Here is a 24,641-nt window from a genome sequence, read left to right as displayed (position 1 = left end):
ATTGAGATGCATGCTACAAAAGTATCTTAGGTAGAGTAATGCTTGAAGTACAAGTAAAGAAAGTTCCAGTTGTGAAATAACATAGTAGGGTGGAAAAGGACAGGGAAGATAGACTTATTTTTGCAGTAGAAGAATCTCCAAGGAATTATTTAAGTATGTGAAAGTTCTCCCTAGTTCTACAGCTGGTCTGTAACGTATTCAAACTGGTTACTTTCAGAAATTTAGATTCTGAAATACCTACCTCAAATACTGAAAGGTCATTTCTTCTGTAGATTTCATTGGCTGGAGGATGAAACCAGCCACATTTCCTGGAATGCCTTAACAAAATGTTTTTACTTTTCATGTATTTAAGACAGAATTCACACAGGTAAAGCTTTGGTAATCTGCATGAAAAATCAGAAAGATATTTTATACAAAAAAATATGTGGAATCCTGTAAACAAAAAATTACCACAAACTGAAAGGTCTTCCCCACTTAAATTGAAGGTACCATGAGTAAACGCTGCTTAAATCAACTAAATTAAACATCCACACCAGCCTTTAAAAAAGAAAATAAGGAAAGATCAGATTAAATCAATCATAATGAACCTAATTCAATAGAGTTGAACCGTAGTCATATGTTTCATGATCCAGCCTCCAGCAGATCCCAGCTACTTCCCCCTTCCTACACTCTACCTAAACCTTTGCTATGGTCTTTATTGAGGGAATTAAAAAGATAAATAAAAATATTAAAATAAAAATATTCAAATTATAAAAGCAGTGGCAATAAGAGAAAACAGAAATGCTTTCTACACTTTCTTTAGCCCTTGACTTTTATATTGCCAATTCATAGTATATCCCTCACTGCCACTATGCAAAGAAGATAACAGGAATGACAGGGATGGAGAAAAAAGGCAGTTTACAATAATGCTACGCAAAGGAACAGACCACATAACTTTGTTAGTTGCTATAGTAGTAGAGCTTGAAAAACATACAGCTCTAAAAATCTCCACGTGCTATAGATCCAATGGATTCATAACACATTTGTTTTCAGCACATGCAGAAATCAGCAGAGATCTGCTGAGCTCACACACTAGTTCATGCTCTCTGCCCAACTCCAAGGTATGCCCTGACCAAGGCAGTCAAAAATGAAAACCTGATGCCATAACTTCCTGCCTTTGACTTTATTTATCTAGCATGTTGGTATTTCTCCCTGGTCGCTAGAAAAAGGAGTTTAAAATATTCTCCGTGCGAAACAAGCTTAATTGCTCAAAATCACCAGAAGTTGGATATACTTGCAAGGATTTAAAAAAACACAGAAAAACAATGAAACAAACAAAACCCAAACAAACCCCCAAATAAAATCACCCCAATACACACTGCAAGATTACATTCATGCAGGACTTGGAAAAATCAGTCTTTCTAGTGCATCTTGATTAGAACTAGTTAAAAAAAAAAGACAACACAAATTCTTGTTCTTGCTTATAATTACAAAAGCGTATGTACCTTTAAAAGTTGTAAATTCTAAACAATTACAAAAGAGGAAGAAAAGAAATTACAATTGGTAAAAATTCCAACAAAGTATGGAAACACAGATAAGTAGCTACCTTGCATATTCCTGTGGGTAAGGTGAAGAGTACCAGGTCTGGATCTCATATTTTCCAAACTCAATCACTGAAGGATATCGCCCACTTGTTTCACCAGTGTTTTTACATCCGATTTTCTGTCAGGTGCAATAAAAGCCAAGTTTTAGTTAGTGGAAATGGGAAGTTAGCTTTTTATCATCAACTTCAGCCAGTGAAGGTATGAGAAACCTGAAGTATTCAAGTCAGTTGCATAACTTCTTCCAACCTGGACAGACTTTGCAAACAGTCAAATATATACAGGTAAAATTTCTTTCAACGCACCAAACAACTAAACATGAAGAGAGCAGTACTGACAAGTGCATATGAACAGATGGTGCATGACCCAGCCAAGTAATAGGCACAACTGCCTCAGCTGTCCCACAGCATCTAGAGACAGGACTTCTCTAGAGCTCTGGTTCAAACTCAAAGCTACCCCTTTGTAAAAACAATGAAGGAGAAGACATGAGCAGAGACCTTCTGGAGTCCTTGAATTTACTTTACAGCAGTCAACAGTACACTAACACACACACTGATTTTGGCTATCATACTGAAGTTGAGCTGATCTGGAAATGACTGCTAGACTCCAAAAGGCTGGCGAGATACAAAAAAAAGCAGAGGTGAGGGGGGAAAAAAAGTAATTTCAATGCCACAAATTTTAGAAATCTTACCATCTAATGTTTTTGGACTGCATATGAAAGACAAAGGAAAAAGGAAGTGGGAGCTACTTACACAAGCAAAGAGAAGTACAAACTAAAAATTAAGCTGAATCTTTACACCTGGTTTGAGTTTGTTGCTTAACAAACCCTGAATAAAGACTACAAAAAGGTAACTGCATTGACCCACAGCAGGTAATGTCAGTTCTTGTACACTAAACCTGAAAAAAAAAAATTAAAATATTTCCATCACTGAAAAAAGTACAAGATATACTTACTTATCATGCAATTGTATAAAAAGCAGCAGAGGAAACATTACATTCACTTCCTTTCTGACCCAGGTTCTCAAAGACACTAGTAGATAATTTCATAGCCAAAGAATAATCAAGTGTGCTTTCCTATAGGAAGATTCAGCTGTCGTGTCCAGCTCGCTTAGCAAAAAAACCCAAAAAAACAAACCAACAAACCAAAACACAGCTCTGTCTCCATAAGCGTTATACTACCATTACACACCTTAAGGAAGAGCATTAACACCAGCTGGTATAAACAGCTTTAGTCAGATTCAACTCAAATATTTTCACTGCTAGAAAAAGTATCTAAACTCCAAGTGTGTGTAATCATTGGGCAAAATGAAGTTATGAACTCACTAATCCCACTTTTCTACTAACCAGTATTTCCTGGGACAGACTTACCTTTCACAGTGTCTGCTTTATCCACAAAGGAAAAACATAACACACAGTCTTACCCACCAACATCTTGTCAGTCCTGACCAGGATGTCAGCTATGCTTAACATCTATGCTTTATCAGTGGTAGTCCTGTGTACAAAATGCTCAAGTGTATCTTTCAAAATCTATCCCAAGTGTCACTTATCATCTGACCTATTCTAGTGTGTTGCCTTGTCTCCTATCTAGGAAAATATAACTGTATATACGTCTCCCAAATTCAACTTGCAGCAAGCATGACGTATTAGGTCAAAAGGAACACATTAAAAATGAAGATTAGGAGACATATGAAAATGAACTGGGTTTTTTTTCTTACAAAATTAACTACACTTTATGCAACATGATTCTTACCTCTAGGGAAAGTTCTCGAGCCTGTTTAAATACTTCCAAATCCTCCTGTGTAACTGTGTCCTTGCTTCCCACCAGAAATACATCTGTTTTTTCTTCTTTGATGCTTAGTTTGATTTCAGTATCTGTTATTTAAAACCAGCAAAAAGTTCATTTACAGACATGAAGGTTACACGTGACTTACCAGTGTGATAATCCTAAATAAGATCATAGCAACCATGGCTGTTATGACTCCTCATTTAGGATTACCAATTAACAGAAATGAAACCTTTCCCCCATCCTGTTTTTCAGTTTGCTGTTACGGGAGCTATTTTTAGCACTTGCTTTTTTGCCTGAATAAGCCTTTACAGTCCAGTTGTATTAAATCAGTTTTGAACCTCATGAGAAGGAGTATATTCTACCAATAGGACTATGCCACCTGATGAATTCCAGTACACTCTACTAGGTAAAAACAAAAATAAGAGAAAAAAGCTGCCCTTAAAAGTTGGACACCAACACTAAGCTAAGTCTACATTCAAATACTATAAATGTATTTTTCTTAAATAAAAGTAATTATAAAAAGGTAGCGTACAGCAGTACAGATCAAGTGTTGTGGAGACTGCAGAGGGATGGAATTGTTCATGAAAAAGCAATGGAGCAGAGGGAAATGAATTGAAATGCCCACCATTATAAGCACTGACAGCACACAATCATGACAGCACTACTGCCAGAGAAAGGGCAAGGGACAAGGAAGGGAACAAAGAAGTAGCATGGAAGTAGCTACTCATGCAGTACTACACAGCGATAAGCAACACTATGAAGGCATTTGGGGCTCCTAGTGTAACCACAGATGCAAAAAATAAAAATGTGGTGTAGTATTAGTCAGAAAAAAATGTTTTGGAGATTTAGTCAGCATTAAAGGTCAAAGTTTCGTTGCTTTTATATGAAAGTGAAGTAAGTACAAGAGAAATAGCTAAGACCTATGTGACAATAAAAGAATTTTGGTTTTGGACGGGACACAAGTTTGGTTGGCGCTTTAACCTTTGCTTACCATAATCCTGATCAGGTTTAATTCTTCCGTCTGCCAAGCTCCCCTTCCCTGGTGAGGGGGTACCCATCTGAGGGGTCATTTTATACTTTAATCTGCCTAGAATTCTGTGCTTTTTAAGTAAAGTTGTTCTCTTGATATGAGAAATTGCTTTAAAAGCATGTCCTCTAGACACACCCCATCCAGAAGAACAGGCATGAGAAATAAATCTACTCCTAAACTCTTTTTTTCCATAGAAATGGCTATTAGATTTTGATGTGGAAAGCAATTCTGGTTTATGATGCAAATGCTTGGGTGGTGCATAGCTTGGGCATCCCTTTTTTCGAGACTGTCCCTGAGTGGTATAGATATGAGAGAGTCCATCAAAGAGACCCTTTAGCTGACTGTTATTAGGGAAGCTACTAAAGGAAGATATGCTCGACCAACTGGAAGAACTTTGGGGAGAGTTAGAAGAAGTGGAAGTGCTGGATTTTTGCGAACCAGGGCTCTGACCAGAGATGGGGGTTAGGGGTAGAAGTGAAGAAGGTGGAGGTTTTAGCTTTTGTGTGGTACCTGTAGCCAACACAAGAGAAGTGCATGACTGTTTCTGAGAGACCTTTTTCCTTGGACGATAGTGCTTTGAAAAGTCTATTATTTCACCTCGTGATCTGCGACCATCAGGTGATGGTGTAAAGAACTTAGTAAGGCCATCAATGAGCCCTTTGGTTTTCTTGTTAACTTTAAGTGTAGAGGCAGATATGTAGGTGGAGGTGGTGGTGATTTTGGTGGTGGCACCAGGCCGAGTGGGGTCTGTAACAGGCAATCTGCTGCTTGAATCCTTCACAGATGCAGCATGACCAGATGAAGGTGTGGTACAGACTTTAGTCTTTTGACCCCTACCAGGTGACCCCCTTCCTGTGAAAGCATTCACGGATCCTTCATCACTGGTTACAGACCTATGCAAAAAATAAAAAAATAAAAATCAGCATTAAAAAAATCTGTAACAGCTGCCAAACAGTACTACAGTTTATACCAGCTACTTATGCCACTGTACTTAAAAATACCGAAGGAAAGTGATAAACACACACTTTTGTAATACATTTCACACTATGACATAACATCCAACTTGTTTTTTCCCCTTTTTCTTTTTGTTCTTTTTGTTTCCCCTTCCCCCTTTCCTTTAAAAGGCAGTCCACAGTGCATATAAACAGAAGCAGCTGGGACAGCGAGATCTCTCAAGTATACAACATCTGCAACCGCTTTTAGGCATGGCAAAAATGTTCTTTTTCAGAGAAAAACATCAGCACGTTGTGTCTTTGTATAGTAACTGCTCCACCATCAGAGTTTACTGCACACACAAAGGAGATGCACCTGTTCAGTGTTAACAAATTACTGCATATTAGAACACCTAATTTCAGACTCCACTTGCTTAAACTGTAGAGAAAGTCTGTTAGTCCTTCAATGCAATACAGTCAGTTTTCAAGAAACTGCTATTTCTTTTTGGATTATGTATGTCAACACCAGTAGTAAAAATTACTTACAAAGACCTAAAAGCAAAATGAGGTGAAGAGCATGACAACAAAACCAAAGAAATAGACTATGTCTTCTTTAGAAATGTTAACAATATAAAAAACCAAAAATAGCAAAGGAAGAGTGAAACTGTAACACCAAGTGGTGTCTGTAGAAAAGCTGTAAACCTATCAGGCCTAACATGGAAGGTGTTAAAAAGGAAGAGCCATGACTGTTACTTAAATGCTAGGAAGAAAAAGGGTAAGCTGAAAGCCAACATTTTTGACAGCAGAAGTACAGGATTAGCTGGTTATTAATGACTGAAGAGCGGAACAACAGTAAAGGAAATGCTGAAGAGTAGTATATTGTAAGTATATAGAAACAGACTGTTTAAAAATATTTGCAGTAAAATAAAGAGGTATTAGAAGGCATGATCAAACTGCAAATCCAAACAAAGCTATATACTTGCATCAACTGCTTCCATTCCCTTTTCCATCCTGCTCTTTGAAGTTAGCTTATTTACTCTGCTGTGGAAAGTTTTTTGCCTTCTTAATTGAGATGCTAAAGTAATTAATTCCAACAAGTTGCTTCTAATTAGAGTCTGAACAGCCTGGGGCTACCATCTGGTTTACTGAACTCCAAGGGCCCACCAGTTTAAGAACTAGCCCCTTTTCCACTTATACATCCTTAAATTTGGTCAGCTCCTAAGAGGCAACAAAATCAAAACTTCCAAGTCTTTTGAATCCTTTGGTGCCAGAAGCTTATGTCCATCTCAAGACCTATTCTCACTACCAGTAATCACCACCAGCGCCAGAGGCCAATATACATCTGGTTTTAGTTAATCCTACATTGTAATTTGCCTCTGAAGGGCTTCCTGCAGATGGCCAACAGGCAAAAAATTACTCCAGTATGACTGGACAGATTTTCTTTGTACTACACAAAAAGAACTAAGTGACATCAGCTAACCTTCCTGTATTCTGTATGACCACACACTTTCATGGATAGACACTTTTGTCTTCTATACTGCATGGTAACTTTTAAATAGGATTCCATGAGGAAGTCTCTTATCGAATCTCCTAAACACTATTTTCCAAAACAAGAATACTTTTCAAAATATATTATTAGGCACTGAAGTAATGAAACATGCCCACAATATCTGAAATATTAATTATACAAAGAACCCCCCCAAGTACTTCTCTAACATGCTTATGTGGCTCACGTGCTACAAAGAGAAGAGTATCTTGACAAAAATATTCATTATCCAGTGCTGAAAGAACTCCTGCATCCTCTCTCTCAAACCAGGACAGCATGGCATTTATTTTTAAAGTTGTAGCTCAGAACCCCATTAACAAAAACAGTAAAACCCTCACAAACTTTCCAACTTTTCTTTTGCATATATGAGGAAGGAGAAGCAGCACAATTACTATGCCAGACAGACATTCCTGCTAAATCCACGTTTTTAGAGAAGTAAAATGTTAGTAGTGTATTGAACCCTAATCCATTTGAAGGCTTACGAGTTTTCAGAGGGGTAAAACCAGAGATATAGCTTGAGCCAGAGGTGTAGCTAGAGATGCAGAGATATTTCCACTAAAACACTGCACGTTACATTACTATTTCAATGACTTCTACATTCTTAAGTCAGGAGGAGAAAGGAGAAGTTAGAGTATTTTACCCACTCTTTCTTTAACAGCACGTTCTCATAAGCCAGTGCCATCACATCTTTTACTTTCATGTAGCACCACACTACATCCTTGTCCTGTACTACTTTCCTAGAGCAACATACACTGAACTTTAGGACAAGATCCAAAAAGGCAAGACCAGAGACCCTGACAGAGAGAGAGGGGAAAGAGAATATAGCAAGCTACTCAGCACCAAGTACAACTCAGTTAGCGTGTTGTACTCTAGTACCGCGAGTGTATTTTTTTCCTTCTGTTTTTACATGTTGCCTCCAATGGCTCCAGAAACTCTTATTTTGCAAAATGTGAAGTTTTACAGCAGCTGTCCTGCAACTCTGAAGAATACCGGACACGTGTTTAGACTATAGAGAAAATGGTTGGGTAACAGCCACAGGACAGAATTAGTAGTAGGTAGAGCCAGAAAGATTTTCAGCTGCTGAGTTGACATGGCCAAACAGATAGTTAAACCGAAGGAGAAGAAAGGCATATGTGGATAGGAACATGTGATGGAGGGCAACATGCTACTGGAGTTAACACAGAATCTGTTCCTGTTTAACACTAAGCAACGTCAGCTCAGCATTTGTACACTACTTAAAAAAATCCTCCAACCAAGCCTTAAGATGCTCAGCTGCAGTGCTCCCTGGAAAAATACATGTCAGAAGAATTACAGCACTCTCTCATCTTAGATCAACACATTCCTGAGGAGCATGAAGAACTGCAACCTCCTGCTCTGGTAACCAGTAGCAGCTTAACAGCAGAATTAAAGTATTTTTTTTTTCCAGAGTATTACTGAAACCAGAATTTCTGTAGTACTTGCATAGTTTGCTGATGTATAAAAATTACTTTTATTAGTTAACAACTTTTGAACAGGACTTTGAGCAGAACAGTCTCCTGATTTTGGACATAAGTAACTCACTATTATCCACTTAGTAAAGATTCTGTACATACTTCAGTTACTTAAAGTTATATTTAAAAAAATAGCTATGGCATATGTTATCATACAGGCTTTTATTTGCACCTATTATAGGTACAAGTTTAATTTAAAAATTATGGGATAGAAATGCAAGTTACACGAGGTGTTTTTCATCGCCTTCTGACATGACACAAAAGGTACCCACTATAATTAGGAAGTTATTAACCTTTGGGCTGAAAGGCATATATAAGAAAACTCATCACCTGCTTTCCCCAGCTTGAAATACAATTGAAAACTGTAATTGAACCTGCAAACTCTTATCTATTTTCTCGGAAACATGAACAAGAAAAATATTCAAGAGACACCTACAACATTCGTTGCTTTAGTTTATTTTTCGGTCGTCCAATAGGTTTTGCATATCGTCTCCTTATTTGGGCAGCCTTCTCATGAAGTAGCTTTCTCCCTTTCTTCTTTGGTCTACAGACCTGGCAAATCCACATCCCTATATAAAAGGGGAAAATTTAATTGTACACAGTGTATTTAATCTGAACTGTAGGCATCAACCAAAATACATGCCAACTACACAAGGTCAACAAATTACCTTTTGAACAGAACATGGGGAAGAGAACAGAAAAGTGATCCACTTCTACCCATACTTTGAAAGCAAAGTGCTCATGAAAGGGGGGAACAAAAAAGACAATGAAGATCACAGAAAAGATTGTGAGCAAATGAGTTATAGAAGAATTTCTCTTCTAGCTTGTTGCTCCATTTAGTACTTAGGATCTTTCTTCAGACACCATTAACACAAGTAAAAATCGTACACGTGTTACAAAACAATCTAGGATACAGTGCACTAAATGAAATACTAGATGACACCTAAGTATGTTTGTTTTAATACACAACAGCTTGAATTTGGGGCCCTTTATCAGCAGATTACCATGTCTGAACACTTATTATAGATAAGACTGGGGATGTGGGAGGAAAAAAAAGCTGAAAAAAGTCTAAGTGTAACTTCAAAATTAAATACAGAAAGCCACAAAAATGAGAGAGTAGGAGTGAGAGGTGCTATAGCAGAAATCTTAACATAAGAGAACTTGAAGACACAGGTGTTTTGTTGTTTTTAATTATTCTTACAAAAGCCACAAAGAAGCAGGCTCTTCCACCTGGCCTAAGGATTTCTCTGTCAATGCATATAGTCCAAACATTTTAACAGCCTTCATAAAACTTCACCTTCAGTAAACTAGCCAACAACTCAATACACAGTAAATTCATCTGGATAACTGACCACAGCCCTTTACTTGATTTTTTTTTTCCCCCTCAGGAAAACAGTAAAGAAAAATGAAGTCATTGGCTTGACATTATTAAAATAATACTGTTTACCAATGCAAACATAATTAACATGCTTAAGACCTTTTGGTCAATTAACATGAGAAAAGACTGTGAAAGAAAGTATTTTCATTAAAAGCATTTTTATTATCACCTTTTGGCATTCGGGAAAGTGGTGGGTCACAGCACTCCATGTGGAACCCTCTATCACAGGAGTCGCAAAAAAGCATGTTATCCTGAAGGGGGGCAGGGGGAGGGGTTAGGGTGGGTGGGGGGGGGGGGGGAAGAGGAAGAGGAAAAAAAGTTATTTGTATTTGCACATATACTAAGTACAAAGAAAACTCAGATAACACTCAACAGGTCTAACTTACGGCATTTTTGCCTTGGATCCTACATGCACTGCATGTCTTGCATTCAATACACTGCCATCTTAAGGCCTTCACATTTGTTGTTAACTCAGGACAGAATTTCAAACACGATGGATGTCCTAAAAAAACCAAAATATTTAAAGTTTGAGATTTAAGATTAGTGAGATTGATTCTTAAGTTCAACAGGATGTAGCCCGCACCATCAGCACTCTGCAAACACCAGCTGTTTTCAGAACTTCCCATATTTAACTTGTCTACTTCATACAAAGATACAGAATAAGTGCCATAAAAGTAATTTATGAAGAGAGGTAGAGTTGACTTCTGCTGTAACTGACACCTGTGAATGGCCTACACAAGCACCTGAAATACAATTTTTATTTTCAGTAGATTATTTCCATAGCATATTAAACTGTCATTGGTTCTGAAAAAAGTCACAGAGGAAATCTTCAGATAAAACCATATTAGTTATTTTTCTCAATAGACTAGCTATCTAACAGAGAAACTCAACAGTCAAATTATATGCATTTTTTATTCAAACTTACGACTTACTTATATGCAAAGAACAATGTCAGAGCAATAAGAAGGAAAAAAAGATTAGGCAGACAATTGGCATACGAAAAGCCTACTGCAAAGGGTTATTTAAGGGAAGAGTAGCCAAACTAGCACTTCCCATGCAAGTATATTTTATTCTCTGGCAGGACCATCCTCTTTTCAAAGTAGCTGAGAAGGCCTACATGGCTCTTCCAATTAATACAAGGTATCAGACAACTGAAGATACGCAACACCTTAGGCAATACTGGCAGGGATTACTTCTTGTCTTCAACAACCTCAGAGTGTACCACTTAATCCAGAAAGGATAAAAGCACTGCTAAATAGGAAAGGATAAACCTTCCAAGGGCAACACTTTTTGTCAGCGTTATATGCAGAGATTATCAAGAACATTAACCTACAAGTTGTCATAGAGAGAAGAACCCCTGATGCCATGGCACTTAGAGATGGCTCCAGTGATCTAACAAGCATGAAGGATGGTTTCTTCTGACTGTCAGGAGTCTGGATATGTGCTTGTTTTTAGGTAATGGTCTAGTTATGGCAATTCAGACTCTGCAACCACTGTTTCTCAGTCCAAGATTGAGCTAAACCACAACAAACAAGAATACAGGCTAATCCATGAGCATCTGCTATTTTAATATTTTAATGGACTGAGGTATGATGGCAAAGATGTTTGACGGAATCAAAAGCCACTTCAATAATGGCAAATTTCATATTTTATTTCCTTTCATTGTGCATACTCATGGCTTAATCCCCTTTTTGTTTAACTTTAAAAAGACAACTTTAATTGTCTAAATACAGCATATTCTCAACATAAAATGCAGAAATATATTAGTCAAGAAAAATAATAAATTCAAAGATATTAAAACTAGCATTGCTATTTGATTCCTAGCATACAGCTTAAGATACATTAACACATTTTTGTGGTTAAAACTGAGTATATACTTTAAGTGACTATTTTTCTTGAAAGTGACAAATATACTCTCTAACTGCATAGCTGAGTCCAGTGTTACACTATTCCCTCTAATAAAGCTGAACAAGTGCTTCATTTAAAAAAATCTGCTAAGAAAGAAAAAGCTCCCTTGAGTGGCTGATACTAATAATCAATATCACAGAAAGACTTATTTCATCAACTATGACTTAACAACTATATTAACCCATTAAAATCTAATAATAAACCTATTATCTCCATATAAGTACATTTAATTCTAGTTATCTACCCTGCACAGAACTGATTCACTTCAAGGAGCAAATAAGTTGTGGTTTAAATTGTTGATTTTAACTTTGCCTTAAGTAAGTAACTGAAGTAAAAACATAAGGAAAAATCCATTCTCACTGGTTGGTAACTATGCACAGATTAGGTTTAACAGGGTTACTTTATTTCTCTTTTATCTATCAACATAGCATTTCTCATTCAAGGAATTACACATCTTAATACATTTGTTAATATCCTTAAGTGTTAGAGTTTGCTATCCAACAAAAATTCAAGAAAAAGAATTGATTGATACTAAATATGAAGATTCTACCTCCAACTCCAAGTCTTTGAGCCACAAATAACTAGAAACGGAAACACTCCAAATGAGAATCATCACTATGCATTTGTCACATTCTTTTACTGACTTTCCTAGAGCATGTACTAGCAGAGACAGCATAGAAATTTTCAAATTTCAAGTAGCATACAGTATTTGTTCTTTAATAGCTGATAATACATACACTCCTAATTTTGGACATGAAATTGACATAGTGCAAATATAACAAGTAAAAGGTAATGCCTGTCAGACATTAAGAGGTAATCAACACAAGTGTCGCGTTTAAAAGGGAATCCATTTAACTACTTTCACAGTCTAACAAATTTATATAGTCAGTTATATGGAGTCACTGTGACCTCCGGTGACTTTACAGCTAGTTTCTTTAAATTTTTAAGAGCTGAAGAGGGAAAGCATGTTTATGGCTTCAGAATCTGTATTTCAGCTCTAACTGATCTAAACTGAAGTGGAGAACACATTGTCTTCATATCCAAAAGCTGATATACCTGCCAAGAGTTTTTCCACACTTGATCTATCTCTAATTTGAAGTTTCCAATAGGCATTTCTCATCATTCAATCACTTGACTTTCTTTTAAACTTCAACAGCATCAGTATTTTAATGTAGCACATACATTTAAAATATTACTGGAAATTAGACTTTGAAAGGTGGCAATTTCCAGTAGGAATAGACATAGGCTTACTTTAAAACAAAGCTATTAAAATTTAAATGCTTTAAAATTAATTCTTATCCATTCCATTTAGAAAAAGTTAAAATTTGTGATATGTTGATTTGGAAGAAAGAGAAGAGTGGTCAGGAAGTTAAAACACTTCTTTGTGACTGGAGGCAACTCCTTTAACTTGCTCACTTTTGTCTCCTCATTGCAAATTTGAACCTTCTTTATTCTTCAAGGGACTTCACAAAACAATCACTCTTTTGAAAGAAAAAGCATTATATCAGTGACAATAATTCTGTGCAGTGCGAAACTACATATGCTAAAATCTCCAGTTATTTTTAACTTTGATACCAATGGGAACTAATTTATAAGATAATTCAGAAAAAAACCCTTGTGTTTGCTTTTTTCTGGGTTTAGCACAGAGGATGAGCACAGAGGATCAGTGCACCTATCTTGGACAAGCAATATTCTTTCCCACCTGCAGGTTTCTTAGCAGTTCATTTTATTCAGCTAGTCAATATCTTCCCACAGATGGCAATAATCAAGGCAATTCCCATATTCTCTTATTTTTAAAGCTTCCTAACTTTTTCTGTCCCTGTGCCTCTTGACCTGACTCTGATGTCTTTTTTTTTTTCTCTCCAGCATCTCCTACTCACCTTAGATCAGTAACCCTCTTGTCTCCTCAGCCTAGCTATTTGTTTGAAAGGATAGTACCCACAGATATTCTACTTTTAGCTATTTCTCTCACCCCTTTTAAAAAAGTATTTTTTATAGATGTCCATTAATCTTTTTTTTCCTCATCTTTCTAAAACTTCAACACCCTTTTAAAAATCTGCCAGCAGCAGCTCTTTAACTGCTTCTGTACCTCTCAATTGGGAAAACAGTATTAGAGTTTGATTCCAGTTCTCAAATGTACAGATTTTTCAAAATCAGAAGATACAGAAAAAAAACATGAAAGAAAAAAAAAGAAAAAGAAAAAAGAAAAGAAAGAAGAAGAGGAGCAATGTCTGCTTTTGTAATATGATTTGTCTTCTCTCATCTGACATCCCTCATCTTAGTCCTTTAGAAATACCCTGGGCAAAGTGACATAGCAGTACATTTCAATTCCACTGCCCAAACACTCCCAAACACAACAGAAGACTAACAGCAATGAAACGTGCAGATATCCAGATAGTTTCTGCTTTCAGAATGCAGTAGCATTACCTGAAGAGACATAAGCAACTGACACAAAAACAAAGGAAGGGACATGCCAGTAGTGGGCACTGCAATTTAATCTCTGATCAACTGAACAATTTGCTTCTGTGTGCAACATGCAATTTCTTTTATGCTTGTTAGATAGCAAGACCAACTTTGAGATACACCACAATGTGCAAAATTGTAAATCTAATTAAAATAAACCTCCACTTGAGTGACATTTTGTTGTTTATAAATTGCACCGAGATTGGTTTTGTTGTTTTGTTTTTTTAGCTAAGCATCAGTAGCTAAATTTTAACCATCCAGCAACCTGAATGGCAGGCTTAACACTTCATTCATTATATCTAAGACATCTGAGGAACTAATTAAAGATAATTTAGTCCTAATGAGGCAGAAAGAATGTATCAGTGTTAATTCAAATGGAAGCTGATGCATGAAAGTCAAGACTTCTAATTCTAAAGCATCTTGGAAGAGTGGCTGATACCTAAATTCATGTGGTTAATGTAAAAGTTGTGTACCAGAGTCTAACCAAGCACAATTCCTATTAAATTTCCAAATATTAAAATACAGATAAAAAAATACAAGAAATCTGTAAACCACTGAAGGAAGACAGTTTTAAATCAATGAGATAGATTTTTGCATACTGGATTGAAAAAGCCACTTACTTTCATTGCTTAATCACTCACTTAAATGTACTAAAAAAATACACTGGCTAAAATTCTAAGAATTTGACCAAGGTGACAGATTCAGAAGCACACAATTAAAAGCATACTCTGACAAACTGGAAACATTTTTTTATCCATGCTGGTTTATTTTTACTCAAGTACATATATAGCTATCACGGTAACCAAGACAAATTATATTCAGCACACCTACAAAGTTATTATACACATGGACTCTGAATTTCCAGACACTGAAACAACACTTTCACTTGAAGCCTTCTCAAAAGCAGCACTGGATGACTCAGAACATGCTACTTCTCCACTCATTTCCCTCCTGAGCACATCCCTTTTTCACTCTAGCACAGATTTTGGTATATGGCTATGCAGTGAACTGGGACTTGGGAACTGATCAACCTTGTTGTCTTTCACCTACATTTGTTCCTCGGCTCAGTTTATATGCAACCATGTGCCAGTGCAAAAAAGTATCACCAAGCAGTTGGATGTTGCAGCCTCTGATTCAACAATGCTGTTTTGTCTTAGAACTGGGATGGTATGCTCTACCTTGGAAAGCTTTATCAAAACTACTTCCCAATGCAGCTGTAAGCTTACAGGATCAAAAGGTTTTTTTCACCAGGACAGCTAAACAAAAGCAGACTACTCAACTGACAAATTATGCTGGCCAAATAACTCTTCTTCCAGCATAAAGCTATTTTACACAGGATTTTTTCAGAACAGCTCAACTGATCAGCGGATTTTCACACGCAAAACTCTACAGCTGCACCAGAAAAAAAAAAAGCTTTGTGGCATACAATTGCTGAAGAGATTTGTCCAAGTTTCTTAGCTAAATCCCTCTGTGAAACAGGAATAACCTAGGCAGGGAACACGTTTGGTATCATCCATGCACAAGCACTGGACAAAGCAATGATGTGGTACTGTATTTCATTTTCAAAATTAACCTAGTTGCTAACTTTATGGGAAGCACCTGCATTCACAACAACCACATGGAGTCTGCTGCAATGCACAGGAGCAAGGTACCTGTATGATCTCTGTAGGGTACCGTTGTCCCATGCCTGACAAGTAAAAGGTGCCTGACAGCTTTATTATTTATTTTATTATTCAAATTCCCACTTTAGAAGAATGTTTAAAAAATAATTATTTTAATATTAATTGGATACACAAGCAACACTATCAAATACTGCTATAGTCTTTTATTATTATTCCTCAGCTTCTTCAATGTTGCAAATCCACACAAGCAAAATTCTTGCAAAATTCATTTGATGTCACAGTTCAAAACTGAGTTTTCAGATCAAACAGATCCCAAACAATAACAGAATTCAGATATTTTACAAGTGCAGTTTCCCTATTAATTTACTCAGCAGATCTATACTTTTGGCATGGAAATGAATTTACACCTCTCATTTGTAGTTATCCAGATGACAGCATTTTAGTGTAAAAAAAATAAAATCAACCAACTTCTCTTACACTCTCCCCTTTGTTTCAGTTGTCAATATACATCCAAAAAGTAGATGATGTTCAGAAGTTTCAAATATTTTCAATACCTTTAAAACAGACAAACATTTTAGTGTTCATAAATTCAGCCAACTTACCACTGCTGCCACAGTCTGCACAGGATAACAGCTCTTCTGGTTTTTTTTCACGATTTGATTCTTTCGTTCCCAAACAAAAGCTACATATGGGGATAGGATCAGCTCGAGGCTAGATTAAAAAAACCCAAAAAGACAGAATTAGCTTGATTAAGGAAAAAAAAAGGGGGAGGGGGTGGAAATTGTCTTTAAAAAAAAAAGGCAAGCCCTTCTCAGTGGTCCTTTGTTTCTCATATACTTGAGAAAAAACACTTTTACCTGACTTTTTGTTGTACCAGATATTAATTATCAAGATATAAGTCCATTTTACTAACTTCGGAATAACAAAGCTTATTATCTTACCAGATTTCAAAGACTTTAAATTGACCCATAAGCAACCTTGTGTACTAATCCATGTAAACCTCCCCAAGACTACTGATAACAAAAATGAAGAAAAATTAGAACTGAAGACACTATTCTTAAGCACACAATCTCATCTGCAGACGCAATCACTTGTTCTTCAGATGTAACACTGCTCAAAGATTATGATGCAAAATGGCCTTTATTACAGATGAATATAGTTCCTTTCCACAAGGAAACAAGTAACTTTCACAAAACCCCTTAAATACAAGACATACTTTATTGCTTTTCCATCCAATACAATTCGTATCTCCCTCTGAAACTACCATTTTAGGGTAGAAACACTGCATTCAACAGATAAAGTTATCAATTTCAGTCTGGTAAGTCCCATCAGCTATAATACACAATTGGAATTAAAAAAACACGCACATCTTTCAATGTCTGAAAGCAATACACAGAACTTTTCAGAAAAAGAATTAAGAATTGATGCAAATCTACTTCCTGATCTTCCTAATCCTTACATAAAAATATCTGTAAACAGATTTGTAACAATAAAATCATGTGCAACTGTGTCTTCAAGAGTGATACTCAAAAAATAGTGCCCTCAAAGATGTCTCCTAGCAGGTAGCATCGCAACAACTCAAAAACTGTAACTTTCTTTTGCAAATTAATTATTTCCATATTTAGTTAAGCAACGCTGTCAGTTTTACGTACCAAAGTAATTATTTGGGTTTATTTCACCTTCCATTTTGATGCTTTCACTCTATACCACAGTACTTGGAATGCTGGCAGACTATCTTCACTTGACCTATGAATCTGTTTTCCGTTACAGTTCTGAAAAGTGAGGAATGGAGTATTCTTGAGAAGGCATTGGTTGTATGTAGATATGGCCTTATACCTCAACAGAACATAATACAGAAATACTGGAACTAGGTTTACAGTATTGAGCTTTAGGATCATCTTAAATCAAGTGGCAGATTCCAAAGAATACAGACCCCAGCAGAGTTGTCCTACCCAGCCACGAGGAGCACGTATATCCTTACCCTAGCCTACAAACACTTCCATATGAACATACCCTGAGACATAGTACTTCTTCTAAAAGCTTAGTCCCCAGAAGGTTTGCTCACTGTTAATCTGTTCACAATCCAGTTACTGTAATATTGTCGTGCTTGTATACCCTGAAGAATACACAGAAAAAACAACTAGAGCCAAAAACTTTTCTAAGTATGGAGATGTCTGTTCACTTCCACAAAAAGAATTACTTGTAACTAAGACCTCCATTATGGATTCTATGGATAGCTGAAATATTGAACTGCTACTGGGACCAAAGTAATTCTTGAAGTTATAAAACTGGCAGATTTCCAATTCAGTCATGCTTCAAAAATTCTAAAAAACAGACTATTGACATTTTTTGTCAGTTTTGGCAGGATAGCATCAAATTACATCAGTAATTCTATAGGTGGGAAAGAATATGCCAATTACCTGCAGGATTTTTCACTTGTAAATTAAAAACAATGCATATACTAATAAAAGAAAATTAGTTACTGTTCTTGTCAGTAAGAGATGAAAAGATCTCTCTCATCATTCTACTGTTGAGCAGAATTGTATATGGAGCAAAAAGATGTTAAAAAAGTAAGGAACACCAACAATCAGCAGCAGAAAAATGGTCCAGAGCTATCAAAACACAACTGTTCACTTGCAGCATCTTGCTGACATTTCTTCACCACTATTCAAAGCTTAATACAGATAATTTTAAAATAAAGGTTACTCTTTCCATGGAATCCAGTAAAAATCTCCTCTTGGCAACCATCTCTCTCTCCTCCCCTTTAATACAAAAGTGTTTTAGCCAATTCAAAAAGGCTTGCTCTAATAAATAATTTACAAAACATCACATATCATTCAAGTAATGAAACAAATCCAGGTCCACGATTTCATTAATCTTTCCAAGATTTTCTTGCTCTAGGAAAAGGCATGGCCATTAGCCAACATCAATTTATTTCCCTATTTCACACTCCCCTCTTCTCCCTCTCCTCAGTCCCTTTTTTTTTTTTTTTTTTGCTTTTAACTGAAGGTAAAATAAAGGCCAAAGGTTGTCAGCAGTTCAAGGATACAAAGACTGATGTTCCCATACCAAAACTAATAATAGAGAACTTGCAAATCCTACCACTTCACACAGAAGTTTTCAAGAAACTTCAAGTACATATTTTGAAGGCATTTACATTAATAGCTGTATTACTGAGTCTGATCTCTGAGCTACTTAAAGTTAAGAACACACAATTCTTGTCAGCGTAGTAAACAAAACAGTTTCATGTTGCACTTCAGCTTGTGCAGTCAAAGCAAAAAATATTGATACTGGTAGCTTAATTTCTGGGTCACAACTGTCTGAATTAGGGCAAACTGAGCAGGTTTTGTTTTGGACTTTTTTGTGGTTCTGTTTTGGTTTGTTGACTGGGTCAGAATATAATCCAAACAAAAATTATCTTCTACCTGTATCTTTTAATCACTGCTTTCTAAAATATGCCAATAGAGTATCATTATCTTCTGAAAAACAATTGTTAGTCACCAGGAAGTTTAATTCCATTAAATCTCTTCCAGAAACTAGTATGGCCAGTTATTCAACATTGCAATATTTCGTATCAGGTTAACCAGTAATATTTCTCTTCTTATTCAACCTCAGTTTAAAAGAAAAATATTTTTCATGTATTATTTAAGAAGTACATTAACGAATTGTGTTACAAAAACCTTAAGGGTGTGGCGTCTGCTCTGTCACTGAAGATAAGCCTGAATAATGCTTATCCAGTAACATACTGTTGGATGTGGTATTGGTAGATATGGTTTGGGGTTTAGGGGAGAACTTTGTAGAGTAGGGATGATGGTTGGACTCAGTGATCCTAAGGGCCTTTTCCAGCCTGAACAGTTCTATGATTCTATGTTATTTCTTCAACAGAGCTAATCAGCCAAGAAGAATTTTTCATTCCTTGAATTTTGGAAACAAACATATTAATTATAAGTTTCAAAAGGGTTCAATATTCTAGGTCACTAGAAATAGTACAAAAAATTTTAAAGGCTGCCCCATTAATATTTCCAATTGCAGCAGGGGAAAATTTGCAGAAAATTCTTACATTATGTCAACATGCAGTTGCATTCAGAAAATGAAATGTCTCAAAAAACAGTCAGGCAATAGAACAACATAACCACGGAGCAAAAACACTGCAAGTTGTTGCAGCAGGTGAGGTGGAGAAGGATAGCATCACAGCTCATCCTCTTGCATGCATCTGATACAGGGTAGAAATGAACTTCCAACTTCCATATCTGGCAGAGCAGGAAAGAACAGGGAATTACAGCAAGATATTTGGGTTACTGCACTAATTAGGAAAAAAACCCAATCATGCGCTACCCAAGAAATACTGTGAGGTTTTCAGCACAAGAAGGATGCTAGCCCCATGTCCCTAATGGCAAGGACTCAATTACATCACTGAAGATGCCACTGGAGCACTTGATGCTACAGCAACCTTACGTTAAAAAGTTCAGGTTCCTCCCCCACACCTTAATATTTATTTTAGAATTAAGCATCCCCTCCCAAATGTAATTTCGTATCTTTTATAAAGATATCTTTTAAAATCCATTTAGACAATAAGAACAAATGAGCGTACACTAAATTTTTCTTTTAGTCTCATTGTTTCAGTCACTTCAGAAAACAACATGAAAAGCCATCCTTGGTAAAGCTGTACTACAGACAGAAAACTAAAAATAACTGGCTTTGGAGACTCAAGGACATCTTTCGAAGTTTGTTTTTTTTTTCTTAAATAAACAAAACATTTAACTATTTAGCATAGTTTACAAATTCTGAAACATTAAGGACCCACTATTCTTACTGCTTTCTCAGTCTTCACACATATTGCAAAGCCTGAGATGGGTCCACAAAAAAACCCAACAAACTAATTTAGAAATAGTAACACGTTAGCATTTTGTTAAAGTAGTGCATTTTTCATATTTAATCAAAGACTTAGAATCCTTTATGCAACAGTAAATAATTTTACTTATTTATTTTAATGAATCACAGCTATCTACTCTGAGAAACTGACAGGCTTGGTCACTGCATAAGATGAAACCTTCCTAAAAATTCAGCTGGACTTCTGTTACCTTATGTCAGAATTTTTCTTAAAATAACTTTTTTCTGCTCTACTTTCTGTGCTCGTGGAATTCACATGCTCATCTGACTTGATAATTCTCATGAAATTCTTAAAGCATTTAGCATGTTCTAACATCTCATTCCCTAAAAAGTCACATTAAGTCCTGGAAAGTCTTGGTTTTGAGTATGCAACATTACCCACAACTATAAATCCCATTGAAAGCAAGCAGGTTACTATTTGCATTGCTATAGCACTCTGAGGCTTTAAACAGATTGTCTGAAAACTGTTAGGCATTAGCTGTGTACATACAATTATGGCTCTAAGTGTTGGTCTCATTGAATGTTATACACATTAAAATTAAAAGTTTCACACACTCTACCCAGCGATTTAAGCTTGAATAGTAAACAAAAGACTCAGCTGTTCACATTTACAACTCTCAATGCATTTTCAGAAACACCTTAACAACATCTGACAGCCTGCTGGGAAGAGACATTCTTTTTGCATGGTACACAAATAATATATCTCTATTATCCTATAAAAAGAAACTTAATGCAAGTAATTTCAGGGTTAAAAGTATCGAGGCAAATTTTATTGAAAATTGAAGTTGCCACACCTTTGCCAGGAATCCACTGTTCTGGTCCCAATCTTCACCCTACTTCTATTACTTCACCATTTACGTCCTTAGTACAAAGGACAGAAGCAGCAAGCTTGCTTTCTCAGAATACCTGCATTTTCACAAAGCACCTTCATGGCGTATCTGATTTTATTTTTACCATCACATCAAAGTTTGAAATAAAGAAGTCTTTGAACGAGAAAATCCACCAGTAGCATCTCTAAATACTGTTTTTTAAAAATTAATATTGTAAAACAAAAACGTAATGAGCCAAGAGTACTGAATTCTAGTCTCAGCTACAGAAGCAGCTACTCTTGGTCACAGGCAAGGCAAGGTATTAACAGCTACATCCTACTCCATCCATTCTGTGGGTAAAAAAAACAACCCTTGAGTTTACTTTCCAATCTGAAAAAAACCCATAATGTTTCAGGAGCTAGTTATTTTAACCTAAGTTAGACTTTGATTTTTTTAAAACAACTTCTTATGGACTATTGCACAGTAGAAACCACGTTAGGTTTACAGTTCCACACCAATAGCATATAGTAAAATGTGCATGTTAATTCAAATGATGGTAAAAACATGCTGACAGGCTATAACTGCAGAAGTGTGAAAACATTAGACTTGCTACAAACCTTAATGTAGTACCATGCATTCAGAGAGCACATAATAAAAGGCAGCACAAGGGCAGTTCCAAGAAAAGAGGACAGTCCAGGGTACCAAACTTTTTAATTAAAACTTTAGGTCAATAAATGACATAAACAGCATGCATAAACAACATCATTGAGAACCATAGTGTAAAGCTTCTCCTCCTCCCCCAAGGGTATCTTCACTACCAGAATACAGGTTCACATTCTTTTTTGCCTTATAAAACCCTCGTCTCCTTACTACACCGTAGCTTCCTCTGCATACATCTCCTTCCAGTGTATGTCAATATAGGAATTATGATACACAATGTAACTGTCAGAGGTATGTAAATTATAAAAAATGGAGAACTCTTCATGTCCTTCTGGATTCACACACCCCAAAGGCATCCAGCTGCAACAGCAATACTGGATTTCAGAGTTTGAAACAAATTCTTGTACACTCCTGACCTTCCCTTGTGTGCACATGCACATCAATCAGCGGATGACTGATGAAGAAGACTGTGAGGGCACACATGTAAAGACTGTCTCTCATATAATGCTCGTTTCATTATCTTGAAAACTGGAAATCTCAGTTCCTGATGAGGTGGGAAACTCCTGAAAGAGAGGTGGAGGAGGGCTCTCCCACCTCAGCCCGTATATAGTTCCTTCAACAAGCTTAAGAACTCTGTCACCTAAGCACACAAGCTCCCTGGCAAACCTGAGCTAAAATGATGTGTGCAGAGCATACAGTAAGTCGCTTTTTCATTGTTCTTCAGCTAATAATTCTACGTAGTACCCTTAAAAAAAATTTTAAAGCAAAATAGGGTAAAAACAAGAAACTTGCCTCTTCCTTCCCACCCGGAAAGGTATGACCAAGCTTACAATGCCAACCTGTATGTTTCCAAATTCCTCTCCCAGAATATTTTAATTAGCTCTTACAGGAAGATATATCATCTGTCTCCACGGACACGGTGCATCCCATTTGAGGACAGCTTCCCCCATCACTTTGTGTGCCTCAGTATTAATTTCTTCATTCAACAACCATCACTACAGCTAAAGGAACAGAACAGACGAGAAGCTAACCTGCATCTTTATAAACAAGCACTGGAATGAGAAAGACATGCATAAAATAACATACTATACTCGACAGTTTTTCTCAATACGGTTTATTTTTTTAAGTTACTGAAAAGAGCATTCCTGCTCCCTCTTCCAAACTGGGAAGCAACACAGGCCAGAAGAACAGAGCTTACAACAATTACTCTTTAGAAAACAGAATGCAACTCTTTAGGTTTCAAAAGTCTCTTTTCCTTGCAATACAGAAGATACAGTAAAAGTCAAATTTTATTTCAAATCAGATATTAGAAACAAAACTAAATCTAATTTCCATTTATTGAAGTTGCTTCAAATATATTCAAGAAACAAACTAAGATTAGTGCTCTGCCTAGTGAATAATACTGAACCATGCAGAGAAGAAACCCTGATTAACAGCCACAAAACACCCATAGAAACACACATAAAGGGCAAGGAATCAATTTTTTTTGGTCACAGGTACATAGAGTTGATTGAATGGGACTGGATTTCCTAACTCTAAATTCTACCTATGACTGGCAGCAGTGGTGCAATTTACAGATCGCAGTCCCACGGCCATGTCAATTTTTATATTCTTTGGGAAAAGTATTGCTTTAAAGTAGATTCAACTCCACTATGAAAAGCACACACTTAATTGCCGTAATATTAAGTTTACTCAGATGTTTGTATATATGCATATTTTTATTCATAATGTATTAACAAATTCATGCTACATAAATGTGTATAATATATTTACAGCATGGCACATTATAATTATTAGTTGTCTTGATGCTAATTGCTCAGGGAAAGTGTTTAATTGCATATTAAATTGATCATATGCATTTTTTATTTAGTTTACTCTTTGCGGCAAGTTTACTGTCAGCACTATCTTGATTTGAGTAGTGCTATACTATAAACAGAAGTAGGGCTTCATGAAACTGGCCTAGTGTTCAAAATGCAATTTTAAATTAAGCAAGCAGAGCCCCATTCTACTTCAAGATGAAGCAGGTGAATTTCAGCACAGAGTCAAGGAATATCCTGCCTAGTTGCCTCACATACCTGAAGGGAAACTATTGGGACCAAAGCAAAATGTTTTAAGGCTGTAAATTCTAGAACATATCATATAACAAGAGAACTACATCTTTAGATTTCTTCTACAGATGTGGTTACAAAATTGAAGCTTTAAATGAAGAGAGCTATGTCTTGGTTTTGTTATGTTTTTATTTCATTGGGGTTAGCTTCAAAAAAAACACACCTCATTTTAATACAGGCATGTAACTTGACCTCCTTAATAACTTGACCAATTATTTTAAGAGCAGATGTAATACAAATAAGTGTAAATAACATAGTAAAGGCCCAAGTAGTAGAGGACTAATATGGCTAAACACCTATATTCTATGGGCAACATGTGACAGCAGCTAGACCATTGACCTTTCTGTTGTTAAGTCACTGGTTTTCATGTGGTAAAAACCACCAGCACTAAGATACTGCTCTACGAGGTGAGGTGCAGAGCAATGCAAGTATTAAGAAA

The 24,641-nt window shown here is 36.3% G+C and overlaps 1 protein-coding gene across 8 annotated transcripts in view; it reads right to left on the bottom strand.

The window, feature by feature from the left end:
• KAT6B (lysine acetyltransferase 6B) overlaps positions 1-24,641 on the bottom strand; it is a 106,356-nt gene that overhangs the window by 36,700 nt on the left and 45,015 nt on the right. For 6 of the 8 annotated variants that reach the window (XM_051616377.1, XM_051616376.1, XM_051616378.1 and 3 more), the window contains exons 3-10: positions 16,338-16,446; positions 10,129-10,244; positions 9,912-9,993; positions 8,801-8,933; positions 4,358-5,289; positions 3,331-3,452; positions 1,586-1,701; positions 242-383 (exon numbers count right to left, since the gene is read on the bottom strand). In XM_051616377.1, the coding sequence (XP_051472337.1) occupies positions 242-383; positions 1,586-1,701; positions 3,331-3,452; positions 4,358-5,289; positions 8,801-8,933; positions 9,912-9,993; positions 10,129-10,244; positions 16,338-16,446 (1,752 nt within the window). The remainder of the gene's footprint in view (positions 1-241; positions 384-1,585; positions 1,702-3,330; positions 3,453-4,357; positions 5,290-8,800; positions 8,934-9,911; positions 9,994-10,128; positions 10,245-16,337; positions 16,447-24,641) is intronic. The other 2 variants (XM_051616380.1, XM_051616381.1) reach the window with 2 other exon arrangements.

This window comes from Apus apus, chromosome 4 (assembly GCF_020740795.1).
Source record: "Apus apus isolate bApuApu2 chromosome 4, bApuApu2.pri.cur, whole genome shotgun sequence".
Taxonomy (NCBI): Eukaryota; Metazoa; Chordata; class Aves; order Apodiformes; family Apodidae; genus Apus; species Apus apus.
Note: the sequence above shows the minus strand (reverse complement) of the source record. Positions and strands in the feature narration are given on the sequence as shown.